The 26,594-nt window shown below is 43.5% G+C and overlaps 1 protein-coding gene across 1 annotated transcript; it reads right to left on the reverse strand.

Annotated features, from left to right (window-relative positions):
* Positions 1 to 11,444: 11,444 nt before the first annotated feature.
* LOC133048906 (non-histone chromosomal protein HMG-14-like) lies at positions 11,445 to 11,863 on the reverse strand. The gene has a single exon (XM_061132838.1). It carries the CDS (start codon positions 11,748 to 11,750, stop codon positions 11,445 to 11,447), a length of 306 nt encoding a protein of 101 aa, XP_060988821.1. The 5' UTR covers positions 11,751 to 11,863.
* Between the last annotated feature and the right edge of the window lie 14,731 nt (positions 11,864 to 26,594).

Consider the following 26,594-nt stretch of genomic DNA (forward strand, 5'->3'; position numbering starts at 1 on the left):
CCCACAGCGCGCCCAGGGCTCCCCCTCGCGGAGCCGCCAGCACCGCCCCCTGGAGGGAGCGCAGCTGCGCAGTCAGAGACGGAAGTGGGGGAGGAGAGGGCGGGGCGTGAGGCCTGCGCACGCGTCGGCGCGGAAACTTCCTGCCGGTTCGTAATCCAGGGCTAGAGCCGGTGCGGAGATCGATGATCAGAATCTGGTCACCTCTGAAATAACAGTTTCGCTTGGTAGTTCAGAATATGGGCTTTGGAGTCGGTTCAGTTGCTCAGTCGTGTCCGGCTCTTTGCGACCCCATGGACTGCAGCACGCCAGGCCTCCCTGTCCATCACCAACTCCCGGAGCTTGCTCAAACTCAATGTCCATCGAGTCGGTGATGCCATCCAGCCATCTCATCCTCTGTCGTTCCCTTCTCCTGCCTTCAAAATTTCCCAGCATCAGGGTCTTTTCCGATGAGTCAGTTCTTCGCATCAGGTCGCCAAAGTATTGGAGTTTCCGCTTCAACATCAGTCCTTCCAATGATATTCAGGACTGATTTCCTTCAGGATCGACTTCTTTGATCTCCTTGCAGTCCAAGGGACTCTCAAGAGTCTTCTCCAACATCACAGTTCAAAAGCATCAATTCTTCAGCACTCAGCTTTCTTTATAGTCCAACTCTCATATCCATACATAACTACTGGAAAAATCTTAGCTTTGACTAGACAGACTTTGTCGGCAAAATAATGTCTCTGCTTTTTAATACGCTATCTAGGTTGGTCATAGCTTTTCGTCCAAGCAGCAAGAGTCTTTTGATTTCATGGCTGCAGTCACCATTTGCAGTGATTTTGGAGCCCAAGAAAATAAAGTCTCTCACTGTTTCCATTGCTTCCCCATCTATTTTCCATGACATGATGGGACCAGGTGCCATGATCTTAGTTTTCTGAATATTGAGTTTTAAGCCAGCTTTTTCACTCTCCTCTTTCACTTTCATCAAGAGTTTCTTTAGTTCCTTTTCGCTTTCTGTCATAAGGGTGGTATCATCTGTGTATCTGAGGTTATTGATATTAATCCCTGCAATCTTGATTCCAGCCTGTGCTTCATTAAGGCCAGCATTTTGCATGATGCACTCTGCATATAAGTTAAATAAGCAAGGTGACAGTATACAGCCTTGACCTACTCCTTTCCCAATTTGGAACCAGTTGATTGTTCCATGTCCGGTTCTAACTATTGCTTCTTGACCTGCATACAGGTTTCTCAGGAGGCAGGTCAGGTGGTCTGGTGTTCCCATCTCTTTAAGAATGTTCCACAGTTTGTTGTGATCCACACAAAGGCTTTAGCATAGTCAATAAAATAGACGTAGGTGTTTTTCTGGAACTCTCCTGCTTTTTCTATGATCCAATGGATGTTGGCAATTTGATCTCTGGTTCTTCTGCCTTTTCTAAATCCAGCTTGAACATCTGGAAGTTCTTGGTTCACGTACTGTTGGAGTCTGGCTTGGAGAATTTTGAGCATTACTTTGCTAGCATGTGCGATGAGTGCAATTTTGCAGTAGTTTGAACATTCTTTGGCATTGCCTTTCTTTGGAACTGGAGTCCGACTTGGGTTAAACCCTATCCCTGACACTTGCCCTCTGCATGACTTCAGAAAGTCATGAATTAACCTGAATTCAGTTTCTCCAGTAGTAAAATGAGGATAATTATGGAACCACTTCCACGGTTGTTAGGAGGATTAGATGCAGCCTTTTAGCACAATGCCTGGCACACAGAAAGATTCCAAAAATGATGGCAGCTAGTAGTAACAGTAGTGCCAATTCAAGAGAGATCAACAGATGATTGGCCTGAATATATTGAATGCCTGGCCTAGGGGGACAGGGTCTTTTTAGATTTTGGTTTAAACAGCAGAGAACACCTGGGTTTTCACTTGCTGTGTGACATCATACGGATGTAGCACCAGGTACCCAAGGCTGGTAAGCAAGAGCTCGGCTATCTTTTCCTAGAATATTTCTTCAGTGTGGATGAGCTGCCACCAAGCAGACAGTGGGTTTGGAATTTGAGCCAAATCCTAACTTCCCAAATGTGTGGCAAATTTAGCAAATGAAACATTGCATGATTTTCTTAAAATGTATGATTTTTATTACAAATAAAACTTAACTAAAGCCAGCAAACATTAAGTTCTAATTACTACATGTACCATTTGGAACTAGGTTTTAGAGCAAGCTGGCACACTGCAGTTTCCCTCAATATTCAATGATTAAAGTTTGAGAAACGTTAAGTTAGTGGTTCTATCAGTTATACATATATTCAAGCTGAAAGACCTTATATAAAACATATAAATGCTGAGATTTTCTGGTTGAACTGGAGACAGAAACCTCAAGCCATCATTACTGCCTTTCCCCTCAGATTGCTCCCTATCCATTGATCTTGTCCAGGTGATAAAATCTCAAATTCTATTTGACACCAAAAGCATGAGCAGCAAAAGAAAACTCAGTTAAATTTAACTTCATCAAAATTAAAAATTTTTGTTCATCAGAGGACACCATCAAGAAAGTGAAAAGACAACTCACAGAATGGGAGAAGATATTTGGAAATCATATACAGGTTCCCATGTCCCCTATCCAAAAGTAGACCATTGCTAAGAAATCTTTTGTAAACCAAAATGCCACAAAGCAAAGAAGCAATTGCTTAGAACACATCTTGCTAATGAATATGTATGCACAAAATAAGTGAAGATAAAGCGCAGATGCTCAGAGACAGTTCACAGCTTGGTGACTGGATGCCAAGGTGCTGAGGGTAGATCCAGGGGAAGGAGCTTCCTGATGTCACTCTCTCAAAGTGTGCTGCCTCTGTAATGGCTCGTTGCAAAACAAAAATGACACATGTAGAGAACAAAGGTGTGGATACCAAGGGGGGAAAGGGAGGGAGGAATTGGGAGATTGCTATTGACAAATATAGACTACTGTGTATAAAACAGAGAACTTATGATAACTATCGAGCTACTGTATAGTACAGGGAACTCTACTTAGTGCCTGCTGGGACCTAAATGGGAAGGAACTCCAAAAAAGATGGGATGTATGTATATGTATAGCTGATTCACTTTGCAGAAACTAACAATGTAAAGCAATTATACTCAAATACAAATTAATTTTTTGAAAATGCAAAAATGGGTACTAGTGAAGGTCTTTCATAAGTGCAAAATGACATGAAGCAAAGTTGAAAAGCAAGAGATATACCTGTATCTAAAAAGGGAATTCTTACAACTAAGTAACAAAAAGACAATGGTTTGTAAATGAGCAAAGGACTTAAATAGATATTTTTCTACAAATGGCCAAACAAGCACAATGAAAGGATATTCATCATTAGTGAAATGGAAACAGAAAAGCATCAGATTAAAGTGAGGTGAGAGACCATTTCACACCAACTACATGACTAGAATTAAGAGAAAAAAGAAAACAAAATAGCAAGTGTTAGCAAGGATGTGGGAAAATTGGCATCCTCCTAGTAGGAATGTAAAACAATGTTGCTGATGGCTAACTGGTGTGGCTATCCTTCAAAAAGCTAAACACTGTCAGCAATAAGTCAGCAATTTCACTTCTGGGTAAAAAGAACTGAAGGCCTCAAAGACTGAAAACAGGTGTTCACACAAAAACTTGCATACAAATGCTCATAGCAGCACTATTCACAATAACCAAAAGATTGAAACTACCCGAATGTCCATCAAATGATAAACACAAATAAAATGTGGCATATCCATACAAGGAAAATAATTCAGCCATAGAAAGGAAGTACCGACACATGCTACAACATGAATGAACCTTGAAAATATTATGTGTTTCTTTTATATGAAACATTTGTAATAAGCAAACCCATAGTAACATAAAAGGCATATTAGTGATTGGCAGGGACTGAGGGGAGAAAGAGATGAGAAGTGACTGTTTAATTAATGTGGGGTTTCCTTTGGGGGTAATGAAAATGTTCTATTGCGGCAGTTTCACAACATTGTGAATGTACTACATGCTACTAATGGTAAATTTTATAATAAGTTTTTTAAAAATTCAAATTCTGACTGGGCCCAGGCAGGTAATGGAAGTTAATGAATCCATCCAGGTGTCGCACTCCGGTAAAGTGGAGTGTGAGGGCCCCTCTAAGGGAAAAGCTACCGCCTAGCTCCAGTGAGCAGACAGAGTTTGGGCCCCTTGTTGCCAACTGCCCAATATTTGAAGAAAAATAACTGCTTCTCAAATTGTAAAGCACATACAAATCACCTGGTGATCCACTTAAAATGCCGATTCTGATTCAGCAGGTCCTTGGTGGGACTCGAGCTTTGCATTTCTAATGAGCTCCCTGATGGAGTTGCAGCTCCACCAACCACCGGTCTAATAGTAACGGTCAGGTCCACAGGTTCCCAAACTTGGCTGCACCCTGGAAGCCCCCGGGGAATTTAAAAAACACAGATTCTGATGTCATTGGTCAGGGGTGGGATCTGGGTATTAGGATTTTATAAAGCACCCCACCCCTATGATTCTAAGGGGCAGCACACTCTGAGCACCCCAAATGACCCCCCTAGACTCTGCGCAGCTCTAAGAGCCCCGGTGGACATGAGTTTGAGCAAACTCCGGGAGACGGTAAAGGACAGGGAAGCCTGGCGTGGTGCAGTCCATGGGGACACAAAGAGTCAGACACAACTGAGCGACTGGACAAAACAAAGAGCCTTTGAGACTGCAATATTTGTTTCTTTTCCCTTAGAGAGACAAGATAACTGTTCTCTCCCAAGGTAACCTTTTGAGAATAATTAGCCCCTAGAACCTCCTCCCCAAGAAAGCACTCCAAGCTTGAATACTGAAGGACATGGACCACAGCTCAGATGCCACTCCAGTCCTGGTATTTTGTTAACTCTTGACGAGCTTCTGGGTTTTCCTTTTACCGGTAACTCCCTCCCCTTGGGCTTCCTGACCTTCGTTAGCAAGTTTCGTGTAACTGGGTCTGAATTGTTAGCTGAAGCCTCAACCAGGCTAAAACCAAGGCTCCTCCTTGAGAGAAAAGAGGAGAACAGGCCCCAATCTGCACATCCCACACAGTGACAGAGGCTGCAGGGCTTGCCCAGAGCACAGCGGCATGAGTCATCTTGGTGGGGGCACAAAAGGAAAACAGGCGAGGAGAGAGCGGTAAACATGTTCTTGCCTCACCCATTCAGTGTCAGGAAAAATCCATGACTACACCTATTTTCTTGCCTTGCGCCTCTCACCTCCCAGACCAACCGTGCTCCTGGCTGAAAGAGGAGTAACGAGCAAAGCAAAGGAAGAACTGAAAGCCCCAGGGGAGCTTGAAAAGGAGCAGGCAGGTAAGAAGCCAGGAGGGGGGATGAAAAGCTTGGCAGCACTTCCTGATCGACCTCCTCTCTGAGAGCATCATTGGGGTTACTCACGCCCGAGAGGACAGGCTGTGAACATGCTTGTCTTCATCCTCTAGTAAACAGTCCATGTGCATGGTTTTCTTTTTTCACTTCCATTTTTACCCCTGGTTGCTGGGCTTTACCTCTTAAGGTAGCCACTTTGAACATCACTAGCAGAAATGTACAATAGAAGAATACCCATGGTAAGGAGCTCACCAAGTCGGGCAACTGTCTGGGATGAGCACACGGGGACACAGAAATTAGCCTGATCCTGTAGACCTATGTTGTATTGCTTTAGTAGCCCAGGAAATGCAGTCTCTTTTGTCTGTAACTGATACCCTTCTGGAAAAACTTAAGATTTCAACCTCCCTGAACCAAAAGATAAAGCGATTGAGGCAAAACCATCATATTGAAACCTTGATCCATAAAATGTATGTGCAAAGGGATTTAGAAGACCTCTTAAAGACTAACAACAATATTCTTTCCAGAAGCAATAAGAAGTAGGAAGGTCCAAACAATTCAATTAAGGACAGGAACTAGGAAAGATGATTATCAGTGCTGAAAGCCAAAATCTAGTCACCCACTGACCAGCACGGGCAGATCTTTTCCCACTCTGCATTCCCCAGGTCCTGAGTGTGGGCCAGGGGACCTTGCTTCTTACTGCCTTTTCCGGAAACCTGCCCTGTCTCCTTCCTTGGGCTCCTGTCAACCTCACGTGTGCTGGTATTGTGGCTCCTCCACATAAGTGATACCTACCTGCCTCCTTAACTAAATTATCAGGTCCTTGAGAGTTGGGACCATCTGGTTCATCCCAGTATCACCAGCACAGCATCTGCACAGAGTAGCTGCTCATTAAATGTTTGTGGAATTAAATAAACAGAATGAATAATGCTGAATAAACCTACTCAGAGGCCTCACCAGCACTGAAAACTCAATGTCCAAAGCTGAACCCGATAACCAACTCAGCTCTGGTATTTATACACCTGTGGAAACAGGGAACACTCTACTTCAGAATAGCTCACTCCACTGTGGCCTAGCTTTCGCCATTATTTTTTGCAATAATAACAGGAAACACTTTCCAGTTCAGTTCAGTTCTATGGTGCTTAGTATATTGTAGGTGTTTCTAAGCATTTAAAATTTATTAATTAATTTTTGTAGCTACTCAATGATTGTATTCACTAATCCCAGTTTATAGATGAGATAATAAGGTACAGAGATGTTAAATAATTTATTCAAGGTCATAATCTAGTGACAGAGCTGAGTTCGACCAGGCACAGTCCAGCCCCGGTATCAATAATCTCAAGCACTAAACTCTGAGTCTCGACATTATTAACAGAATGTCTTCCTCTTACTTCTCCACTAGTACTCATTCAGAGCCGGGATCAGAAACCAGGTCCTTCCAATACGCTACATGGCTAATACCCTAATACATGGTCCCTGCAATGCCCTTCATGGCTTGAAACAAACAGGACTGTCTCTGTTTGAAGCCTCGTTTGAGAGTTACTGTTGCCAGTCTTAAACAGGACCAAAGGAGGATGAACGTGACCCAGGGCTCATTCATTATGTGGGTGAACTCCAATCCACATAATGGGGTGATAGTCTTACGGTTCCTTGTTTTCTTACTGCCCCCAATTGGGGTTTTTGTTTTCCTTTCAATTACCTTTATAAAAAGAGTGGTTGCAACTTCAGACCACAAACCACTTAAATTTTATTGGCAAGTACTTCCTCTAATAGTTGGAGTCCCATTGAACAGTGAACTATTTGTCACCAGGCACACTTGTTTTTACAGTTTTTACAATGTTTGGGAATTGGATGAGTGCCTCTGCCTTCCATCCCTTCTCTGGTCCTACTGCAGGCCTAATTCAGCTCCCATTGTCTTCTGCCTGAACAGCCTCCAGGCTGGTCTCCCAGTCTCTGCTTCTGACCCATCTTACACTTGGTCTTACAGTTTCATTTTTCTAAAGAACAGCTTTAGGGAATTCCCTGGCAGTCCAGTGCTTAGGACTCCATATGCTTTCACTGCTGAGGGCCTGGGTTCAATCCCTGGTTGGGCAACTAAGACCCCACAAGCTGCAGTGTGGCACCTCCCCAAGAAAAGAGTACATCTTTAACCGCTTGCTCAAAAATCATTTGACCCCAGTTCAGTTCAGTTGCTCAGTCATGTCCGACTCTTTGCAACCCCAAGGACTGCGGCATCTGACACCAAGCCTGCAGTTAATCCCCAGCACGTGTTCCAGCTGCCTTGGGGTGGGGACTTACCCCCCATGAATTTTCACTGAACTTTATGCTCTATCTTTTTATCTTCTAGGCTGGTCCTGCATTCCTCTTGCTTCTGGACTATTTCCCTCCCTGCAATTCTTTTGTTCATACACTCCCTCATTCTTTCATTTGTACATACATTCAATCAGCAACTTTAAGACCCCACGCTCCAAGCGAGGTCTTCTGCTGAGGACCAGGGATACAGCGACAAATTAATGATGCGCCTCTCAGGAAACTGATTTCCATTTCCTTAAAGATTAATTATGTGGAGTATCTTTTCATGTGCATATTGGCCATTTGCATATCTTGTTTGGAGAAATGTCTATTCAAGATCTTTGCCCATTTTAAAATTGAACTGTCTTTTTATTATTGAATCATAAGTTTTTATATCATAGATATCCCAGTTTTCTAATTGTTTCCTTTATGCTTTTGTATTTTCTAAGTTTTCTACAGTGATGAGTGACTCTGATAAGCAGAATATCTAAAATATGATACCAACCTACATGAAAATGTAGAAATCGTACTAATCAAACTTACGAATGATATTAAATTAGGAGGAATGTTAATGTATTTGGGGGTTTTTGCTTTACAAAATCAAGATCCATTCTTGGAGGAGCATAACTATGGGTAAAATATTCAGTGTATTAGTGTGAACTTCCTCATTTCAGCAATCTTGTCAGGGTGTTTGATGAAGTGGTCTTTCTCTGTGTAAGTGGGAGCTGAAATTATATCCTGCATGTTCAACCTGCACTGTCTATGATTTTCGGTTAAGGTAGGGGTAGAACCCTCTTGACAAGTGTTCATGAAAAGGCAATCTGAAGGTCTTGGTGTCTCACAGACTCAGTGGGGATCAACATGTGATGTGACTGATGAAAAGAGAGGATGCAATCTGAGATGACAGGAATCAAAGCAGGGTGTCTGAACTGAGGGCGGGGCCTGTCCTGCTGACTGAGCTGCTCAGACCACACCAGAAGCATGTCCCTACTTCTGAACAGCACTCCAGAGCACCATCCGTGTGGCTGGATTGGGGAGGGAAGGGCTAGGAGGAAAGTGCTGGGAGGACGGCCACTTCAGAAAAGTCGTGATCAAGGCACTCCATCTCTGAAGGGTTTCCCTGGGCAGAAGCGTCAGTGTGGTCTGCCGGGCCTTTATCGTCTCACTAACTGGAAATTCACAGCAGCCTCTCTGGGCAGGATTTCTTCTTACCTTACACCACGAGACCCAGGACGACACTCAATGGCAGTTCCGACGGCCCCTCATCTCAGAAGCTGAAGACCCAAACAGCAGTCAGGCGAGAATCTGACCCAAGGCCCACAGAGCAGGAGCAAGGAGACACCAAGGACACTCTAGGGCAGCAAACTCAAATTGTCCCGGGGTCCAAGCTGGCGAGGGGACCAACAGAGCCAGTCGAGCCCTGCCTTCTGAACGTATGCAAGTTTCCTCACTTTCACAGATAAGTATGTTGGGCTCCATTTTTTTTTAAACAAATGACTTGGTCTTTTACTTTTCCTCTTTTTCAGAAAGAACTAAAAAAAAAGTTTTACTTTTATAATTAAAAAAAAAACAGCAATGTACAATGAGAAATGGCATCCTAGTCCTCATTTCTGGGAGGACGACAGGGAAATGAGGGGAGAGCTGTGAAAAGACTGCAGCAGGCCCAGTGAAGCCAGGCCTTCCACTCTGTTAAAGAGGAGCTGAACTTTGGGATTTTTATGTGAAATCATCCAATTTCTAAATCTTGATGCTGATGGAGGGGACATATGTATACCTATGGCTGATTCACGTTGATGTTTAACAGAAAACAACAAAATTCTGTAAAGCAATTATCCTTCCATTAAAAAATAAATTTTTAAAATATTTTTTTTTAATTTAAAAAAGAAAATATCATACAGGAGCTGGAAATCCCTCTACAACACCTCTGCTGGGGTCATCTTACCTCTTCTGCTTGCATATCTGAGAACTGGACCTCAAGCCTACGAATTCAGCCATCTCTGTATGTGGACTGCTCCAACTGATAGGAACAGATTCTTCAAATGAAACTGAAATCAATCTCTTTATAGTATTCAATACACCCGCCTGACCACCCCTGACCTGCACAGCCTCTGCCACTCAGCCACTCCATCGATCCATTCACTCATTACACAGACACACAGACACACCAGGGGCTCTGGAATCATGCAGATAGGGTTCCCCACAAGCTGAATATGTGCTTTCTCTATCTTTGAGTCCCTTGGAGCCTGGAACACAGGTAGGTCCCCCAGGTGGGAAGACGGTCTCCCAACCCCTCTCCTGTGTAAAGACTGCCCCGGGAAGAAGTTCCCTTGCAGACCCTGTGTGTGCTTCTCCTGGGCAGCAGCCTGGCAGAGAGTTTACGGGGTCTACTGGACATGAACCCTGGAGACATCATTGATGTTGCAGCCCAGGCCTCCCTACTGTGCAAACAGGCATTAACATCCAGGTCCTGGCGGATTTTGAGGGATGTACAGGTTGTTTTAACGGGACCGTGCTACACACAGTGTCAGGACTGTGACAAGTGGTATTGACACAGAGGAATGGAAGGTACTTGGGATCCCACAAAGCTAGGTTTGAATCCAGGCTCAGACACTTTGGGCAGAATATCTGATTTCTCAGTTCAGTTCAGTTCAGTCGTTCAGTCGTGTCTGACTCTTTGTGACCCCATGAATCGCAGCACACCAGGCCTCCCTGTCCATCACCAACTCCTGGAGTCCACCCAAACCCATGTCCATTGAGTTGGTGATGCCATCCAGCCATCTCATCCTCTGTCGTCCCTTTCTCCTCCTGCCCCCAATCCTTCCCAGCATCAGGGTCTTTTCCAATGAGTCAACTGTTCGCATCAGGTGGCCAAAGTACTGGAGTTTCAGATTCAGCATCAGTCCTTCCAATGAACACCCAGGACTGATCTCCTTTAGGATGGACTGGTTGGATCTCCTTGCAGTCTGAGGGACTCTCAAGAGTCTTCTCCAACACCACAGTTCAAAAGCATCAATTCTTTTTTTTTTTTCTTTTATAACTGAGATTTTATTGGTTGTCTTGAGGATCACTACACAGACATTTCAATTTGTACACAATTCTTCACATACGTACCAGAAATGTAAAATATGTAGTTGTGATTCTTAACAGTTATTCCAGTGACTTTGCAGCTTAAAATTTGGAGCAAACTTTCCTTAACAGGATATCAAGTACCAATATCTTCAAATATTGATATGTTCTTACATCATAAGTCCCACTGATTCACAATTTAATATCATATACACTACATACCCAAACTATCAATTGTTCACAGCACATTAACCAAGTTACTAGGAAAACTGAACTACCACGACCAAAGATGTTATAGTATAGTGCACAAAATTCTGACCAGGAGAGCCAAGATCAAAAAGTGGTTTGCTGTAGGAAATAATTCTACCAAAACAATATGGGAAGAGAAGTAATTTAAAGTGTTCAAGACATTAAATGCATAACTGACTTCAACTGCCATTTAGTATGCTTTTGTATTATAGGATATAAAAGCTACCCTCCATCTATGGAATGTTAAGCTGACACCCAAGAAATCAAAGCCTCCCGTATCCAATATCCCACTATTTTCTGGTTGTACCAAAAAATAAACAACCAGCAAATGATTTTACCTCTTAAAAAAAAAAGCATTTACACTTAAAAATGGGATGAGGTGGGATTCCCTCCTTTTTAAAAATGTTGCTAGAGCTACTAAAAAACTTGCATTTACAAAACAGTTGATAAAAATATTCCTCTGGATTGTACAAGAAGGGAAACAGGGACCACTGACAGGCCTGAGTGTGTGGTTATTAATCAGACTTGGCTTCTTTCTCTTCTGCTTCATCGGAGGCTGGGCTCTCCTCGTTTTTGGTCTCCCCATTTTCTGCAGGAAAGTCTTCTTTAGTCTCTTGGTTGGCCACTTCCGCCTGTTTTCCCTTTGCTCCTCTTTTCCCTTTTGTTTGCACTTTTTTGTCTGAAGATTTATCCTTTCCCGCCGCCTTTTTTGGCTTCGTTTCCACTTTTGCAGGAGCCGGTTTAGCTGACAACCTCGCCGATCTCCTCTTGGGCTCCTCCTTCGCCGCCCCCTCGGCAGAGCTGACCTTCCTCTTGGGCATCGTGGCGGCGGGGCGGGCGAAAGCCGAGTGCCTGAGGGCCCGGCGCGCCGAGAGCCTTCGCGAAGCTGAGTAGCCTGACCGCTGCCGCTCCTCCCGCCGCCCGAGCTACTGGGACCCGCAAAAAAGCATCAATTCTTCTGTGCTCAGCTTTCTTCACAGTCCAACCTCACATCCATACATGACCACTGGAAAAACCATAGCCTTGACTAGACACACCTTTGTTGGCAAAGTAATGTCTCTGCTTTTTAATATGCTGTCTAGGTTGGTCATGACTTCCTTTCAAAGAGTAAGCGTCTTTTAATTTCATGGCTGCAGTCACCATCTTCAGTGATTTTGGAGCCCAAAAAAATAAAGTCAGCCACTGTTTCCACTGTTTCCCCATCTATTTCCCATGAGGTGATGGGACCAGATGCCATGATCTTAGTTTTCTGAATGTTGAGCTTTAAGCCAACTTTTTCACTCTCCTCTTTCACTTTCATCAAGAGGCTTTTTAGTTCCTCTTCACTCTCTGCCATAAGGGCGGTGTCATCTGCATATCTGAGGTTATTGATATTTCTCCCAGCAATCTTGATTCCAGCTTGTGCTTCTTCCAGCCCAGCGTTTCTCATGATGTACTCTGCATACAAGTTAAATAAGCAGGGTGACAATATACAGCCTTGACATACTCCTTTTCCTATTTGGAACCAGTCTGTTGTTCCATGTCCAGTTCTAACTGTTGCTTCCTGACCTGCATACAGTTTTCTCAAGAGGCAGGTCAGGTGGTCTGGTATTGCCATCTCTTAAAGAACTTTCCACAGTTTATTGTGATCCACACAGTCAAAGACTTTGGCATAGTCAATAAAGCAGAAATAGATGTTTTTCTGGAACTCTCTCGCTTTTTCGATGATCCAGTTGATGTTGGCGATTTGATCTCCGGTTCCTCTGCCTTTTCTAAAACCAGCTTGAACATCTGGAAGTTCATGGTTCATGTATTGCTGAAGCCTGGCTTGGAGAATTTTGAGCATTACTTTACTAGCATGTGAGATGAGTGCAATTGTGCGGTAGTTTGAGCATTCTGTGGCATTGCCTTTATTGGGATTGGAATGAAAACTGACCTTTTCCAGTCCTATGGCCACTGCTGAGTTTTCCAAATTTGCTGGCATATTGAGTGCAGCACTTTCACAGCATCATCTTTTAGGATTTGAAATAGCTCAACTGGAATTCCATCACCTCCACTAGCTTTGTTCATAGTGATGCTTTCTAAAGCCCACTTGACTTCACATCCCAGGATGTCTGGCTCTAGGTGAGTGATCATAGCATTATGATTATCTGGGTTGTGAAGATCTTTTTTGTACAGTTCTTCTGTGTATTCTTGCCACCTCTGCTTAATATCTTCTGCTTCCGTTAGGTCCCTACCATTTCTGTCCTTTATGAAGCCCATCTAAGAGCCTCTACTTCCTCATCTATAAAATAAGGATAAAACTGCCTAGTGGAGGCCTGTGTTTTGAATTTGAAATTAGCAGTAACGGCACACACTGAATGTCCTGCACTGTGGGCGCCCAGGAAAGGGTAAGCTGGTGGTGGTGGTGGTGTAACTGGTAACCAGTAGAGGGCACCAAACTACTCCATAAACGAGGCTGGCCTGCCATACTCAACCACAGAAGCAACAAAGCCTTTCCCTAGGCAAAGCCAGTGGGACACACACACACAGTCACACACTCATACCCATCTTCGTTGAAAAGTCAGAAATTACGCTTTACGCAGGGGGTTGATTTATTAACAAAAGCAGCTTGTGGTAATGGAACGAGCACCCACAAGTAAGGGAAGCCCATCCTGGGACAGGGGTTCTTGTCCGTGCTCTGTGACCCTGGGAAAGCCTGGACCCTTTTTTGAAGCCCAAGAGGGCTGAAGCAGTTGATCTCTAAGGGACCTTCTAGATGTCTATGACTAAGATTCTGGGACATGTATTTCACGAAGCATGCAGGTGGTCAGGGTTGCGATGGGGAGAAATGGACTGAATGACCTCTGGATGCCCTCCTGGGGCTGCGATCTGACGTTTGTACACAGTCACGGGAAGCCTTGCACGGGCTAATCCTAGCCTCACAAAGGAGTGCGGTTAGAGTCGCTGGGTGGTGGCGAAGTTTTCCTACGCGCACTCATGATGCTTATCATCTTTTGTGCAGGCTGCTGCTGAAGCCACAGAGACCACCCAGCCTGACAAAGAAAGGAATTCTTGTCTGCAGTTGACAGCCTTCAGGCTGACGGCTTTCCATTTGCCCCGGAGGCTGTCACTGGCAAACAATGGCGAGGAGCAGGGTGGCTCTCACCTGAGACGGGGAAGGGGGGTCACTGCGGTCTCTCCTCCGGGACGTGGAGGATGTAAGCCAGCAGCTAGCATGCAGGAGCCGTGCCTGGAGAGGCTGTGGAGGATTCTTTCCTGTGTAGATGGGGTTGTACTCTACAGATCAGAAAGCAGTAAGTGTTTAGCACATTACTGTTCATTTAAAAAAATTATAATGAATTATTAATACACACAAAACATAGATTAATCTCAAACCTCAAATGGAGTGAAAGAAGCCAGACACAAAAGGTTACATACTATATAATCCCATTTCTGTGACCTTCTAGAGAAGATAAAACTTAGCTATATGGTGCTAGAAATGAAATCAATGGCTGATTCCTTAGGAAGGGGAGAAGCTGACTGCAAAGAGACAAAGAAGAACTTTCAAGGAGATGAAAACTCCATGTCTTAATTGAGTGATGACGAGATGGTGTACCTTTGTAAAACTGTTTACATAAAATCACTGCATTTGATTGTCTGCAAATTATATTTCAATAACACTGATTAAAAAACTGAACTGCAAAAACAAGTTTAGGGACTTCCCTGGCAGGCCAGTGGTTACAACTCAGCATTTTTTACTGCTGTGGGCCTGGGTTCAATTCCTGGTCAGGGAACTAAGATCCCACAAGCCACACGGCGCAGTTAAAATAGAAGCAAAAGCAAATTTAATGACTTTCTTATTATCGAAATAAACACACGCTGGTCGTTCTCTGGTGGCTGAGTGGTTAGGATTCCAGGCTTTCACCGTAGGGGAACTGAGATAGCACAAAGGTGCACAGCACAGCAAAAAAAAAAAACAAACAAAAAATCTATGTTCACATTAGAAGACTGAGAAAATACAGGTGTGTTTAAAAAAAATAAAGAAAAGCCATCCATAATCCCATCACCCAGAGGTAAACACGGTTATCATTTCGATAAGGCTAGTGCCAGACCTTTATTATCAAAGAAATGAAATAATAATCTGCATTAATTTATTTGTGCATTAAATAGCCAACATAGGTACATAGTTACAAAAGGGCATAAAGTAAAAACTAAATCTCTTTCCCAGTCCCCCTCTCTAGAAGCAATTACTCCCATCATTCACTTGTATATCCTCCTGGAGATATGTTATACTTTTACAAGAATATATGTGAGATGTTCATGAAGGAAAGATGGTAGCATACTCTACGTACAATTTTCACCTGTATTAATCTATATTTTAATATAATATGACATGAATATCTTTCCATGTTATTGAAAATTTCTACAGTGTCATTTTTAAGCAACTTTTGATTCAAGCAGAACATAAAAATCTAAAATATGCAAAAATTATAAGTGTTAAGTTCAAAGTGTTTTCATATATTGAATCTACTTTTATATCCAGCACCAATGAACCAAGAACTTCCAAATGTTCAAGCTGGATTTAGAAAAGGCAGAGGAACCAGAGATCAAATTGCCAATATCTGTTGGCTCATAGAAAAAGCAAGAGAATTCCAGAAAAACATCTACTTCCGCTTTATTGACTACACCAAAGCCTTTGACTGTGTGGATCACAACAAACTGTACATTCTTCAAGAGATGGGAATACCAGACCACCATACCTGCCTCCTGAGAAACCTGTATGCAGGTCAAGAAGCAACAGTTAGAACCAGACATGGAACAATAGACTGGTTCCAAATTGGGCAAGGAGTACGTCAAGTCTGTATATTGTCATCTTGCTTTTTTAACTTATATGCAGAGTACATCATGCAAAATGCCAGGCTGGATGAAGAACAGGCTGGAATCAAGATGGCAGGGATTAATATCAATAGCCTCAGATACACAGATGACACCACACTTATGGCAGAAAGCAAGAGGAACCAAAGACCCTCTTGATGAAAGTGAAAGAGGAGAGTGAAAAAGCTGGCCTAAAACTCAATATTCAGAAAACTAAGATCATGGCATCTGGTCCCATCACTTCATGGGAAATAGATGGGGAAACAATGGACACAGTGAGAGACTTTATTTTTGGGGGGGCTCCAAAATCACTGCAGATGGTGATTGCAGCCATGAAATTAAAAGACGCTTGCTTCTTGGAGGAAAGCTATGACAAACCTAGACAGCATATTAAAAAGCAGAGACATTACTTTGCCAACAAAGGTCCATCTAGTCAAAGCTATGGTTTTTCCAGTAGTCATGTATGGATGTGAGAGTTGGACCATAAAGCTATGCACTGAAGAACTGATACTTTGGAACTGTGGAGTTGCAGAAGACTTTTGAGAGTCCCTTGGACTGCATGGAGATCAAACCAATTATTCCTAAAGGAGATCAGTCCTGGGTGTTCATTAGAAGGACTGATGCTGAAGCTGAAGCTCCAATACTTTGGCCACCTGATGTGAAGCACTGACTCTTTAGAAAAGACCCTGATAGTGGGAAAGATTGAGAGCAGGAGGCAAAGGGGATGACAGCATGAGGTGGTTGGATGGCATCACTGACTTGATGGACATGAGTTTGAGCAAGCTCCGGGAGTTGGTGATGGACAGGGAAGCCTGGCATACTGCAGTGCACGGGGTCACAAAAAACTGGACATGACAGCCACTGAACTGAACTGAATATAAAACAACAGGTCATTACCAGCATTCCAAAAAACCTTTCACTGTCTCCTCAGTTCAGTTCAGTTCAGTTCAGTTCAGTTGCTCAGTTGTGTCCCACTCTTTGCACCCCCATGAGCCACAGCACACCAGGCCTCCCTGTCCATCACCAACTCCCGGAGTCCACCCAAACCCATGTCCATGAAGTCAATGATGCCATCCAACCATTTCATCTTCTGTCGTCCCCTTCTTCTCCTGCCCCCAATCCCTCCCAGCCTCAGGGTCTTTTCCAATGAGTCAGCTCTTCGTATCAGGTGACCAAAGTATTGGAGTTTCCACTTTAACATCAGTCCTTCCAATGAACACCCAGGACTGATCTCCTTTAGGATGGACTGGTTGGATCTCCTTGCAGTCCAAGAGACTCTCAAGAGTCTTCTCCAACACCACAGTTCAAAAGCATCAATTCTTCTGCGCTCAGCTTTCTTTATAGTCCAACTCTCACATTCATATGTGACCACTGGAAAAACCATAGCCTTGACCAGATGGACCTTTGTTGGCAAAGTAATGTCTCTGCTTTTTAATATGCTGTCTAGGTTGGTCATAACTTTCCTTCTAAGGAGTGAGCATCTTTTAATTTCATGGCTGCAGTCACCATCCGCAGTGATTTTGGAGCCCAGAAAAATAAAGTCAGCCACTGTTTCCACTGTTTCCCCATCTATTTCCCATGAGGTGATGGGACCAGATGCCATGATCTTAGTTTTCTGAATGTTGAGCTTTAAGCCAACCTTTTCACTCTCCTCTTTCACTTTCATCAAGAGGCTCTTTAGTTCCTCTTCACTTTCTGCCATAAGGGTGGTGTCATCTGCATATCTGAGGTTATTGATATTTCTCCCGGCAATCTTGATTCCAGCTTGTGCTTCTTCCAGCCCAGCATTTCTTATGATGTACTCTGCATATAAGTTAAATAAGCAGGGTGACAATATACAGCCTTGACGTACTCCTTTTCCTATTTGGAACCAGTCTGTTGTTCCATGTCCAGTTCTAACTGTTGCTTCCTGACCTGCATACAGGTTTCTCAAGAGGCAGGTCAGGTGGTCTGGTATTCCCATCTCTTAAAGAATTCTCCATAGTTTATTGTGATCCACACAGTCAAAGGCTTTGGCGTAGTCAATAAAGCAGAAGCAGATGTTTTTCTGGAACTCTCTTGCTTTTTCGATGATCCATCTGATGTTGGCAATTTGATCTCTGGTTCCTCTGCCTTTTTTAAAACCAGCTTGAACATCTGGAATTTCACAGTTCACATATTGCTGAAGCCTGGCTTGGAGAATTTTGAGCATTACTTTACTAGCGTGTGAGATGAGTGCAGTTGTGTGGTAGTTTGAGCACTGTCTCCTAAACACTGTCTCCTCTCCTGCGAAAGAAGCCACGATCCTGACGTCTAATTTCCAATGAGTTTTGCCTGTTTTTTTTTTAACTTTACACATTATTTATATACTAATAATAGAATTACACAGTATTTATTCTTACATCTGATCTTTCACTCCACAGTATATGAATGAGATTAGCTCATGTCATTGCATATAGCAACATTTCATTCACACCTACTGCCATAGAGTATTCCTTTGTATAAATATATCACAATTTATCTATCCATTTGGCTGTTGATGGACACAGGGGATGTTTTCACGTTTTGGCTATTATAGCTGTTCATGTTCTGTAGAACATGAACATTCTGTAGATGTCTTTTAGTGAACATATGTGTGCATTTCTGTTGCATACATGGCTAGGAGTGCAACTGCTAGGTCATAGATATGCACATATTCAGCATTAGAAGAAAAAAAGTCTCCAAAATGGTCACACCAATTTAAACTCTCTCCTGACTGTGTGAGAGTTCCAGCTCCTCTACATTCCACCTACAAAGCCAGTTTTAATGGCCATATAGCGTTTCTTATTTTACACAAATATGCCATACTTTCTTTTACCTGTTTCCTGTAGTCCAGGGATTCCTAACTCTCTTGGGGCCATAGACACAAATGTTTGATGTTCTGACAAAACTTGAGGACCCCTTCTCCGAATATGATGTAGTAAAATATGACTATACTATTAACATGCTAAGTGATAATACCTAGCAGCAGGTCTAATAATCACAGTAACATCAAAATTCCAAAGTGAGCATCAATATTAAAATGCTTATTGGCCTTTAGTGTTGCTTCTCCTATGAAATACGTATCTTAGTTTTTGCCAATTTTTTTTTTTTTAGTTTTTGCCAATTTTTAATGGCCTTTTTATTTTCAAATTTTTATAAAAGCACTCGTGTGTTACAGATATTACCCATCTCTGTGAAATGTTACAATTTTTTATTTGTCATTAGCTTTGCCATTGTTTGTTTTTAAATAATAGCTTTATTGAGGAAAATTTATATAGCATAGAATTCACCCTTTTTAAAGTAGAGACTTTGGTGGCTATTAGTATACATCAGTATGTTTTCAGGGCTTATCCATGTCATCGCAGGTATCACTATTTCATTCCTTTTTATGGCAGAATAATACCCCTTTGTATGGTATGGCAGATCAGATTTTTATCAGTTGATAGTCAAGCGGGTTGTTTCCATTTTTTAATTATTATGAATAATGCTGCTATGAACATTCAAGTAGCAAGTTTTTGTGGGGACATGTATTTTCATTTATCTTGGGTATATACCTAGGAGTGTAATTTCTGGGTCATATGATAATTCTACATTTAAACACTGCTAGACCATTTTGCAAAATGGCCACATCATTTAAAAGTTCCACTAGCCATGTATGAGATGCTTATGGTTTTTTAATAAATTAAAAAATTTAATTTTACATAGAAAAATAAGTCAAATCTATGTTTTTCTTTATGCTTTTGAGTTATTCTTAGAAAGACTTTCACCATTCCAAAATTGTAGAAATAGCCTCCTATACACACACACACACATTCTTTTAGTACTTCTGTGTTTTTCCTTTTTGTAAATAGAAACTTTAAACAACCACTTGGAATCTACATTATACAATGCCAGGCCTTCCTACTCTCTCTGCCATTTTTAATAGACTCTTTTTTTTTGAGAGATTTCTTAATCCAGTTCTGTCTGCCTTATAATTAACAGCAATTTCCCCCAGATTCAGAGGTATGGTGAATTGTGACTAGACTCTTTTCTTGTTTCTTCAGTTTTTATGGTTGTTTGAGATAATTCTAGCCATGTCTTTCTTCTTTCTGACATAGGATTTTTAAATAGAGTGCTCATCTGAATGCATTTCTCAGCGGTATAAACATTTTATCAGAACCGAGGAGGAAAGGACATGGATGGTGTTCCAGACACACTTTATCTCACGTGTCCTGCCTTTTCCTGCTTTCATCATCTTTAGAGTGAAGAGAAACTCTGTGCTCGGCAGGAAGAGAAAGGCTGTCGGATAAGTGCTGAAGGGACTAGCCAGGGCTGAGAGAAGTGTGGGCGTCTCTGGGGAACATTCGGTGGGCTTTCCAGCCTGTCCTCTGCATTTCCTAATTCTACCCACCACCTCAGAAACAGAAAGTAGACTGTTTCCACTTGAAACAGTGTAATGAAGCCTTATACTTCCAAATTTCCACACCATTTTTATTCTGTTTTATCCTCATCACAGTCCGGGGAGGTGAGACAGGACCAGAGTTTATGAGCCCCATGTCAGGGGAAATGCTGAACCCATAAGCCTGGGACCTGGTAAAGTGGGACCTTAACAGTCCAGGACTCCTGACTCAGAGCCTTGAAAACCCCCGTTCAGCAGGCAAAGAGGGTCAAAGGTCCAGGGTGTGCACACACAGCCCTCAAAAGGAATGTGGGGTTTTGCGGTTTGGGTTTTTCTCCCCCTTTCTAAGCACGCTTCGCATGCCAGCCAAGGGTGTGCGTGTGTGCGTTGGGGGATGGGAGGGGTGAGTTTCAGCAGTGCAGGTCCTTCCCGAGCCGTTTTATAAAGGACGTCAGAGCACGGAACATGGGATGAAGCTCACAAGTCCCTTCTGGTCGTCTGGTGTCCTATCAGCGCCCAGCGTCCACAGGGGATGACGGCATGAGCCTTAAGCAGACGGTGGGGGCTGGGTGACATGATCCATCCAGGGGTTTACTGTGACCCGCACCTGAGCTTCAGACAGAAGCTCTGTGACAACAGAGAGGGCCACACTCCGCTTCGTGGGCCCCCAAATTAAAGCTGGTAGGTGAGAGCTCAGAATCCCAGCCCCGGACTCCGGCATCCAAGTCCCTGGCAGAGATCCCTGCCACCTCTCTGGGCAGACCTGCACCCCTGCTTTCAGGCAGGCATAAAATGCCATATAAAACGTTACACCAGGGATTCCTCTGGCAATCCAGTGGTTAAGACTCAATGCCTCCAGTGCAGGGGGTCAGGTTCAACCCCTGGTCTAGGAACTAAGATCCCACATCCCTCTTGGCCAAAAAAACCAAAACATAGAACAGAAACAATGTTGTAACAAATTAAGTAGAGACCTTAAGAAAATGACCCCTGTTAAAAAAACAAAAATGTTAAACCCAAGTACAGCTGTCTTTGTCTGTGTGCCATTAGACGATGTTTCAACCCAATATAAAATCACTGGTGGCTCAGACGGTGAAGTGTCTGCCTGTAACGCGGGAGACCTGGGTTCAATCCCTGGATCAGGAAGATCCCCTGGAGAAGGAAATGGCAACCCACTCCAGTATTCTTGCCTGGAAAATTCCACGGACGGAGGAGACTGGTAGGCTACAGTCCATGGGGTCGCAAAGAGTCAGACAGGACTGAACGACTTCACTTTCTTTCTTTTCTTTTCTTTCTTCCTTTCAACCTGACAAAATGAATGGGCTCTTATTACCAAATCCTTGTAATTCCTCAGTCAGCTTGTCTGAGCCCCAGTTCTGGGCCCTCTGCGGCTGGCTGTTCACCTGTGGCTGACGGATGCTGCACATTCAGGATTAAAAGCACGCAGAACTGGAAGGTGGCTTTGGTTTTCACAATGGCCACAGGTGTTCTGCTCTGCCTCGCTGCTTCTCCCTTCATACGCCTTGCCAAACGACATGGATGATGGTGAAGACTGGTCTACCTCTCTGAGGTGTTACATAGCAAGGACGATGTGCTCTGTGGGGCAGCTTTCATTTGCCTCCCTGTGTTTTCCCTGGGAAAGTGGGACTCTTAAAAATAGCTTCAAAACTTTGAGTCGGGGGAGGGGTGCAGTTCAGGCTCTAAAGTTAGTAAGAAAACATTAGGAAAAAATTAGAGTGACGTATAAAGAAAAGTCACACAGGACATGTATAAGACTAGGGTTGAAATTTGCTGGTGATGGCCAGAGAATAGTAAGAGAGAAACCAAACTGTATTTTTCTTTAAAACAGACAAACCTCACCATGAAATGCAGGCTCTTTGCCATCTGACATCATTACAAATAAATACAGTTTCCCAAATGGAACTTTTCCATTTTTTATTCTAATCCTTCAACTTTTCCTGAAAGACTGGGCTAGAAGATGTAATTTCCCAGTTTGGGTCTTAGTTTCCCTGTCTATAACATAGAAGGACTTTGAACACAGAACCACGCAGGATCCTTCTAGTATAGTTTCTATTATTTTTACATAAATTCAGCTTAACACACACCACTGAACCCTTATCCTGATCATTTCTTGTTCCTGGCTCTGAGCATGCAGAAGATGCTTGTTTCCTGCCCACAAGGAGCCACTGTTCACTGGGGCGGATGAGACCAGTGGAGAAGCTTGTAATTCAAAGCCAAGCCTGGTATACACACAGTCAAGGGATGCAGACAGCCAAAGAGTGACAGGAGGAGGGATGCTGGCCTTGAATGATAAGGTAAGGGGTGTGCAGTTCATTTGGCAGGGACTGAGGAGTCACTGAAGGCCTGAAGGAAGAGATGTAATGTCATCAGAATTGTACTTTAGGAATATGAATCTGGCAAGATGGGACTACTGGCTTTCCTAAGGGTCCCCCCAGGTGGCAAATGGAGGCACTGACAGTAGAACCCACACAGGCTGACCCCCAAGCTGGGGCAGATAACTCTCCAAGAAAGCCACAGAAACACTCTAGACAAGCTTCAAAACAACAGCTGCCTAGACTGTTTAGACCAGCATCCTATCCAAAGGATACACTAGGGGAAAATAACCTCTGCCAGGAAGGGCTGACGATTTACTGCCCAACTCCTAAGTATCGAAAGCTGACCCCAAAATATATGTCCACACCCTAATTCCTGGTGCCTCCTGTGTGGCAAGAGACAAGAATAAATTAAGGATCTTGGGAGGCGGAATTTACCCTGGATTATTCAGACAGCCCTACATGCAATCACATGCATCCTTACAAGACAGACACACAAAGAAAAGGAGGAAGAAGCAATGTGACCACAGAGACTGGTGTGACGTGGCCACGAGTTAAGGAAAGCCTGGGCCCACCAGAAGCTGGAAGAGGCAAGCCATGGATTCCCCTGAGAACTGCAGAGAAGAGTGTGGCCTTGCAGCACCTTAAGTACACATGTCTGGCCTCTAGAACTGTGAGCAAATAAACGCCTGCTGTCTCAAGCCACCGAGGCAATGGTCCTGTGTTACAGCAGCCACGGGAAACTAACATACAGATCACTTTTTGTTACATTTAATTAATTCACTTGAATTGGTAACGCATGCATGCAGGGTCAACACTCTGAAAGGGGAAAGGATAAATACTGAAAGGGAAATCTCCCTCTTTTCCACGCCCACCAGTCACCATTTTCCTCATCAGATGAACATTAAATCTTGTGTATGTGCGCCTACAGATGTGCAAATTTCCCCCAGATTATGTGGAAGGTAGCATGTGGTCATGGGGTAACAAAATAGACCTTATTCTTGCAGACAGACAGAGGGACCTGGTTCAGATTCCACCCCAATTCCAACCCATATACGGAGATGCTCTGGACAAGCTCCCCAACTTTGAAGAGACTGTGTCTTCCCCTCGGTGAAGTGGAGACTGGGACTGCGATGAGGATGGAATGAGATGACGCGGGTGAACCTCACAGCAGAGAGAGGTGTGTGACTGCATGGCTTCCGTCGTGTGAAGTACGGTCGCTGCTGCCCGCTGGCCTGTTGGGGGCGCTTCTGAGCTCAGCCCTCAGGATCAGTCAGCACCTCTTCTGCCGGCAAGCCTTGAGAGACGGCTGCATTCTCGTCATTCCAGGGTTGTTTCTGATGATCTGTCTGTCTGTGGGCCCTTCTTTCAGTGTTGGTGGAAAGCCAAGGGTATGTAACATCAATAAGCCAATTCTTAAAACCATAAAGTAAAGAACATGAGGAAAAGTAAGGAACCGACGTGCCTGGGCTACACGGACAGGATTCCTGGCTTTAACCCACACTGCTCCTTCGCTTGCAGGAGTACAGGTGAAGGGGTACAAAAATTCCAGCCGCAACTCTGCACTGGGGTCTTCAGTGTAACAGGAAGACTGGACTGGACTGAAGGCCACCATTTACTTTTACAGATGAGGAAATTGGGACCCCAAAGAGACAAATTACTTGCCTAAGTTTACACAAGGAGTCAGTAGCTGAGGCTGAAACTCAGCCTTCAAGAGACAGCCCTTTCCTCTTTAGCACACTGATGAGACATAGGTGATAAACCATCACATACTATGTAAATGTCATTTGAGGTCACTGGTCTTAATGATGGCTGGACCTTGGCCTACCTGTTTGTTGTTCTAAAGCTCTATTCAAAATGGATGCAAGCCCCAATCTTCTGCTTTTCAGCCTTCGAAGGAAGAGTTAAGGGGGTATGTGAATAGCCCTGACAAGAACTATGAGCCTCTGGTCCTAATTCCCAACGGCTGCTCCCCAACCTGTGTGCCCTGGATCAGGAACGCAGAGAATGACCCGTGTGCAAGGTCACTTGACCTTCTGCGGCAGGGCATGGTGATGCAGACAGGGCAAGGGCATCTTCTCAGTTCAGTTCAGTCGCTCAGTCGTGTCCGACTCTTTGCGAACCCATGAACCACAGCACGCCAGGCCTCCCTGTCCATCACCAACTCCTGGAGTCCACCCAAACCCATGTCCATTGAGTCTGTGATGCCATCCAACCATCTCATCCTCCGTCATCCCCTTCTCCTCCTGCCCTCAATCCCTCCCAGCATTAGGGTCTTTTCCAATGAGTCAACTCTTCGCAGCAGGTGGCCAAAGCACTGGAGTTTCAGCTTCAGCATCAGTCCTTCCAATGAACACCCAGGACTGATCTCCTTTAGGATGGACTGGCTGGATCTCCTTGCAGTCCAAGAGACTCTCAAGAGTCTTCTCCAACACCACTGTTCAAAAGCATCAATTCTCTGGTGCTCAGCTTTCTTCACAGTCCAGCTCTCACATCCATACATGACCACGGGAAAAACCATAGCCTTGACCAGATGGACCTTTGTTGGCAAAGTAATGTCTCTGCTTTTTAATATGCTGTCTAGGTTGGTCATAACTTTCCTTCCAAGAGGTGAGCATCTTTTAATTTCATAGCTGCAATCACCATCTGCAGTGATTTTGGAGCCCAGAAAAATAAAGTCAGCCACTGTTTCCACTGTTTCCCCATCTCTCTGACATGAAGTGATGGGACCAGATGCCATGATCTTAGTTTTCTGAATGTTGAGCTTTAAGTCAACCTTTTCACTCTCCTCTTTCACTTTCATTAAGAGGCTTTTTAGTTCCTCTTCACTCTCTGCCATAAGGGTGGTGTCATCTGCATATCTGAGGTTATTGATATTTCTCCCAGCAATCTTAATACCAGCTTCTGCTTCTTCCAGCCCAGCATTTCTCATGATGTACTCTGCATATAAGTTAAATAAGCAGGGTGACAATATACAGCCTTGACGTACTCCTTTTCCTATTTGGAACCAGTCTGTTGTTCCACGTCCAGTTCTAACTGTTGCTTCCTGACCTGCATACAGTTTTCTCAAGAGGCAGGTCAGGTGGTCTGGTATTCCCATCTCTTAAAGAACTTTCCAGTTTATTGTGATCCACACAGTCAAAGGCTTTGGCGTAGTCAATAAAGCAGAAGCAGATGTTTTTCTGGAATTCTCTTGCTTTTTCTATGATCCATCAGATGTTGGCAATTTGATCTCTGGTTCCTCTGCCTTTTCTAAAACCAGCTTGAACATCTGGAAGTTCATGGTTCACATATTGCTGAAGCCTGGCTTGGAGAATTTTGAGCATTACTTTACTAGCATGTGAGATGAGTGCAATTGTGCAGTAGTTTGAACATTCTTTGGTATTGCCTTTCTTTGGGACTGGAATGAAAACTGACCTTTTCCAGTCCTGTGGCCACTGCTGGGAATCTTTTAGTGGCAAACAATTCTTACTTGGGCTGGGTAAACATTCTTTGAACCCACACACACCTCTTAAACCTCTGTCTCCGTGACTTGGACTTTATTCTTTCCAAATTGTATGAAACTTAAAAACAACTTGGGAGATTTCTAATAAATGTTTACCAGCATCCAAAATGAAATGTCTTCTTTCTTTTTACCTATTATTCAAAATAAAACAATAGAATATACTATCTGGAAAAACAAGGCTGTTTACATTGATGGGGGCGGGGGGTGGTATTTGAATTAGCAGGAATGGGCAGAGAGGAGATAGGCCACCCAACCCTACAACTACTAGATAGATCCAACACTGTTTCCTTTATCTCATAACTAGAGATGCCAGAAATAAATGAATAATTAAACTCAGTAGAATTTAAAAGAGTCAATCAATTTTCACTTACAACAGATTAGATAAGTCTCGAATGAAGACGGCTATAGGGAGGTCTCCTGGAAACTACCAGTGTGTTTTATACTTCCATTTGTTTTCACGTTACTAAGCAGCATCCTTTCATTTCAGCTTGAAGAACTTGTGTCAGCACGATGATTCTTATTTCAGCGAAGCTTGACCATGACGGTTGCAAAACAAAAATCTTCCAACCCTAACATTCTCTTCACATTTACTGGCGGACATTTTACTGTAAGTGAG

Source organism: Dama dama, chromosome 29 (assembly GCF_033118175.1).
Source record: "Dama dama isolate Ldn47 chromosome 29, ASM3311817v1, whole genome shotgun sequence".
NCBI lineage: Eukaryota > Metazoa > Chordata > Mammalia > Artiodactyla > Cervidae > Dama > Dama dama.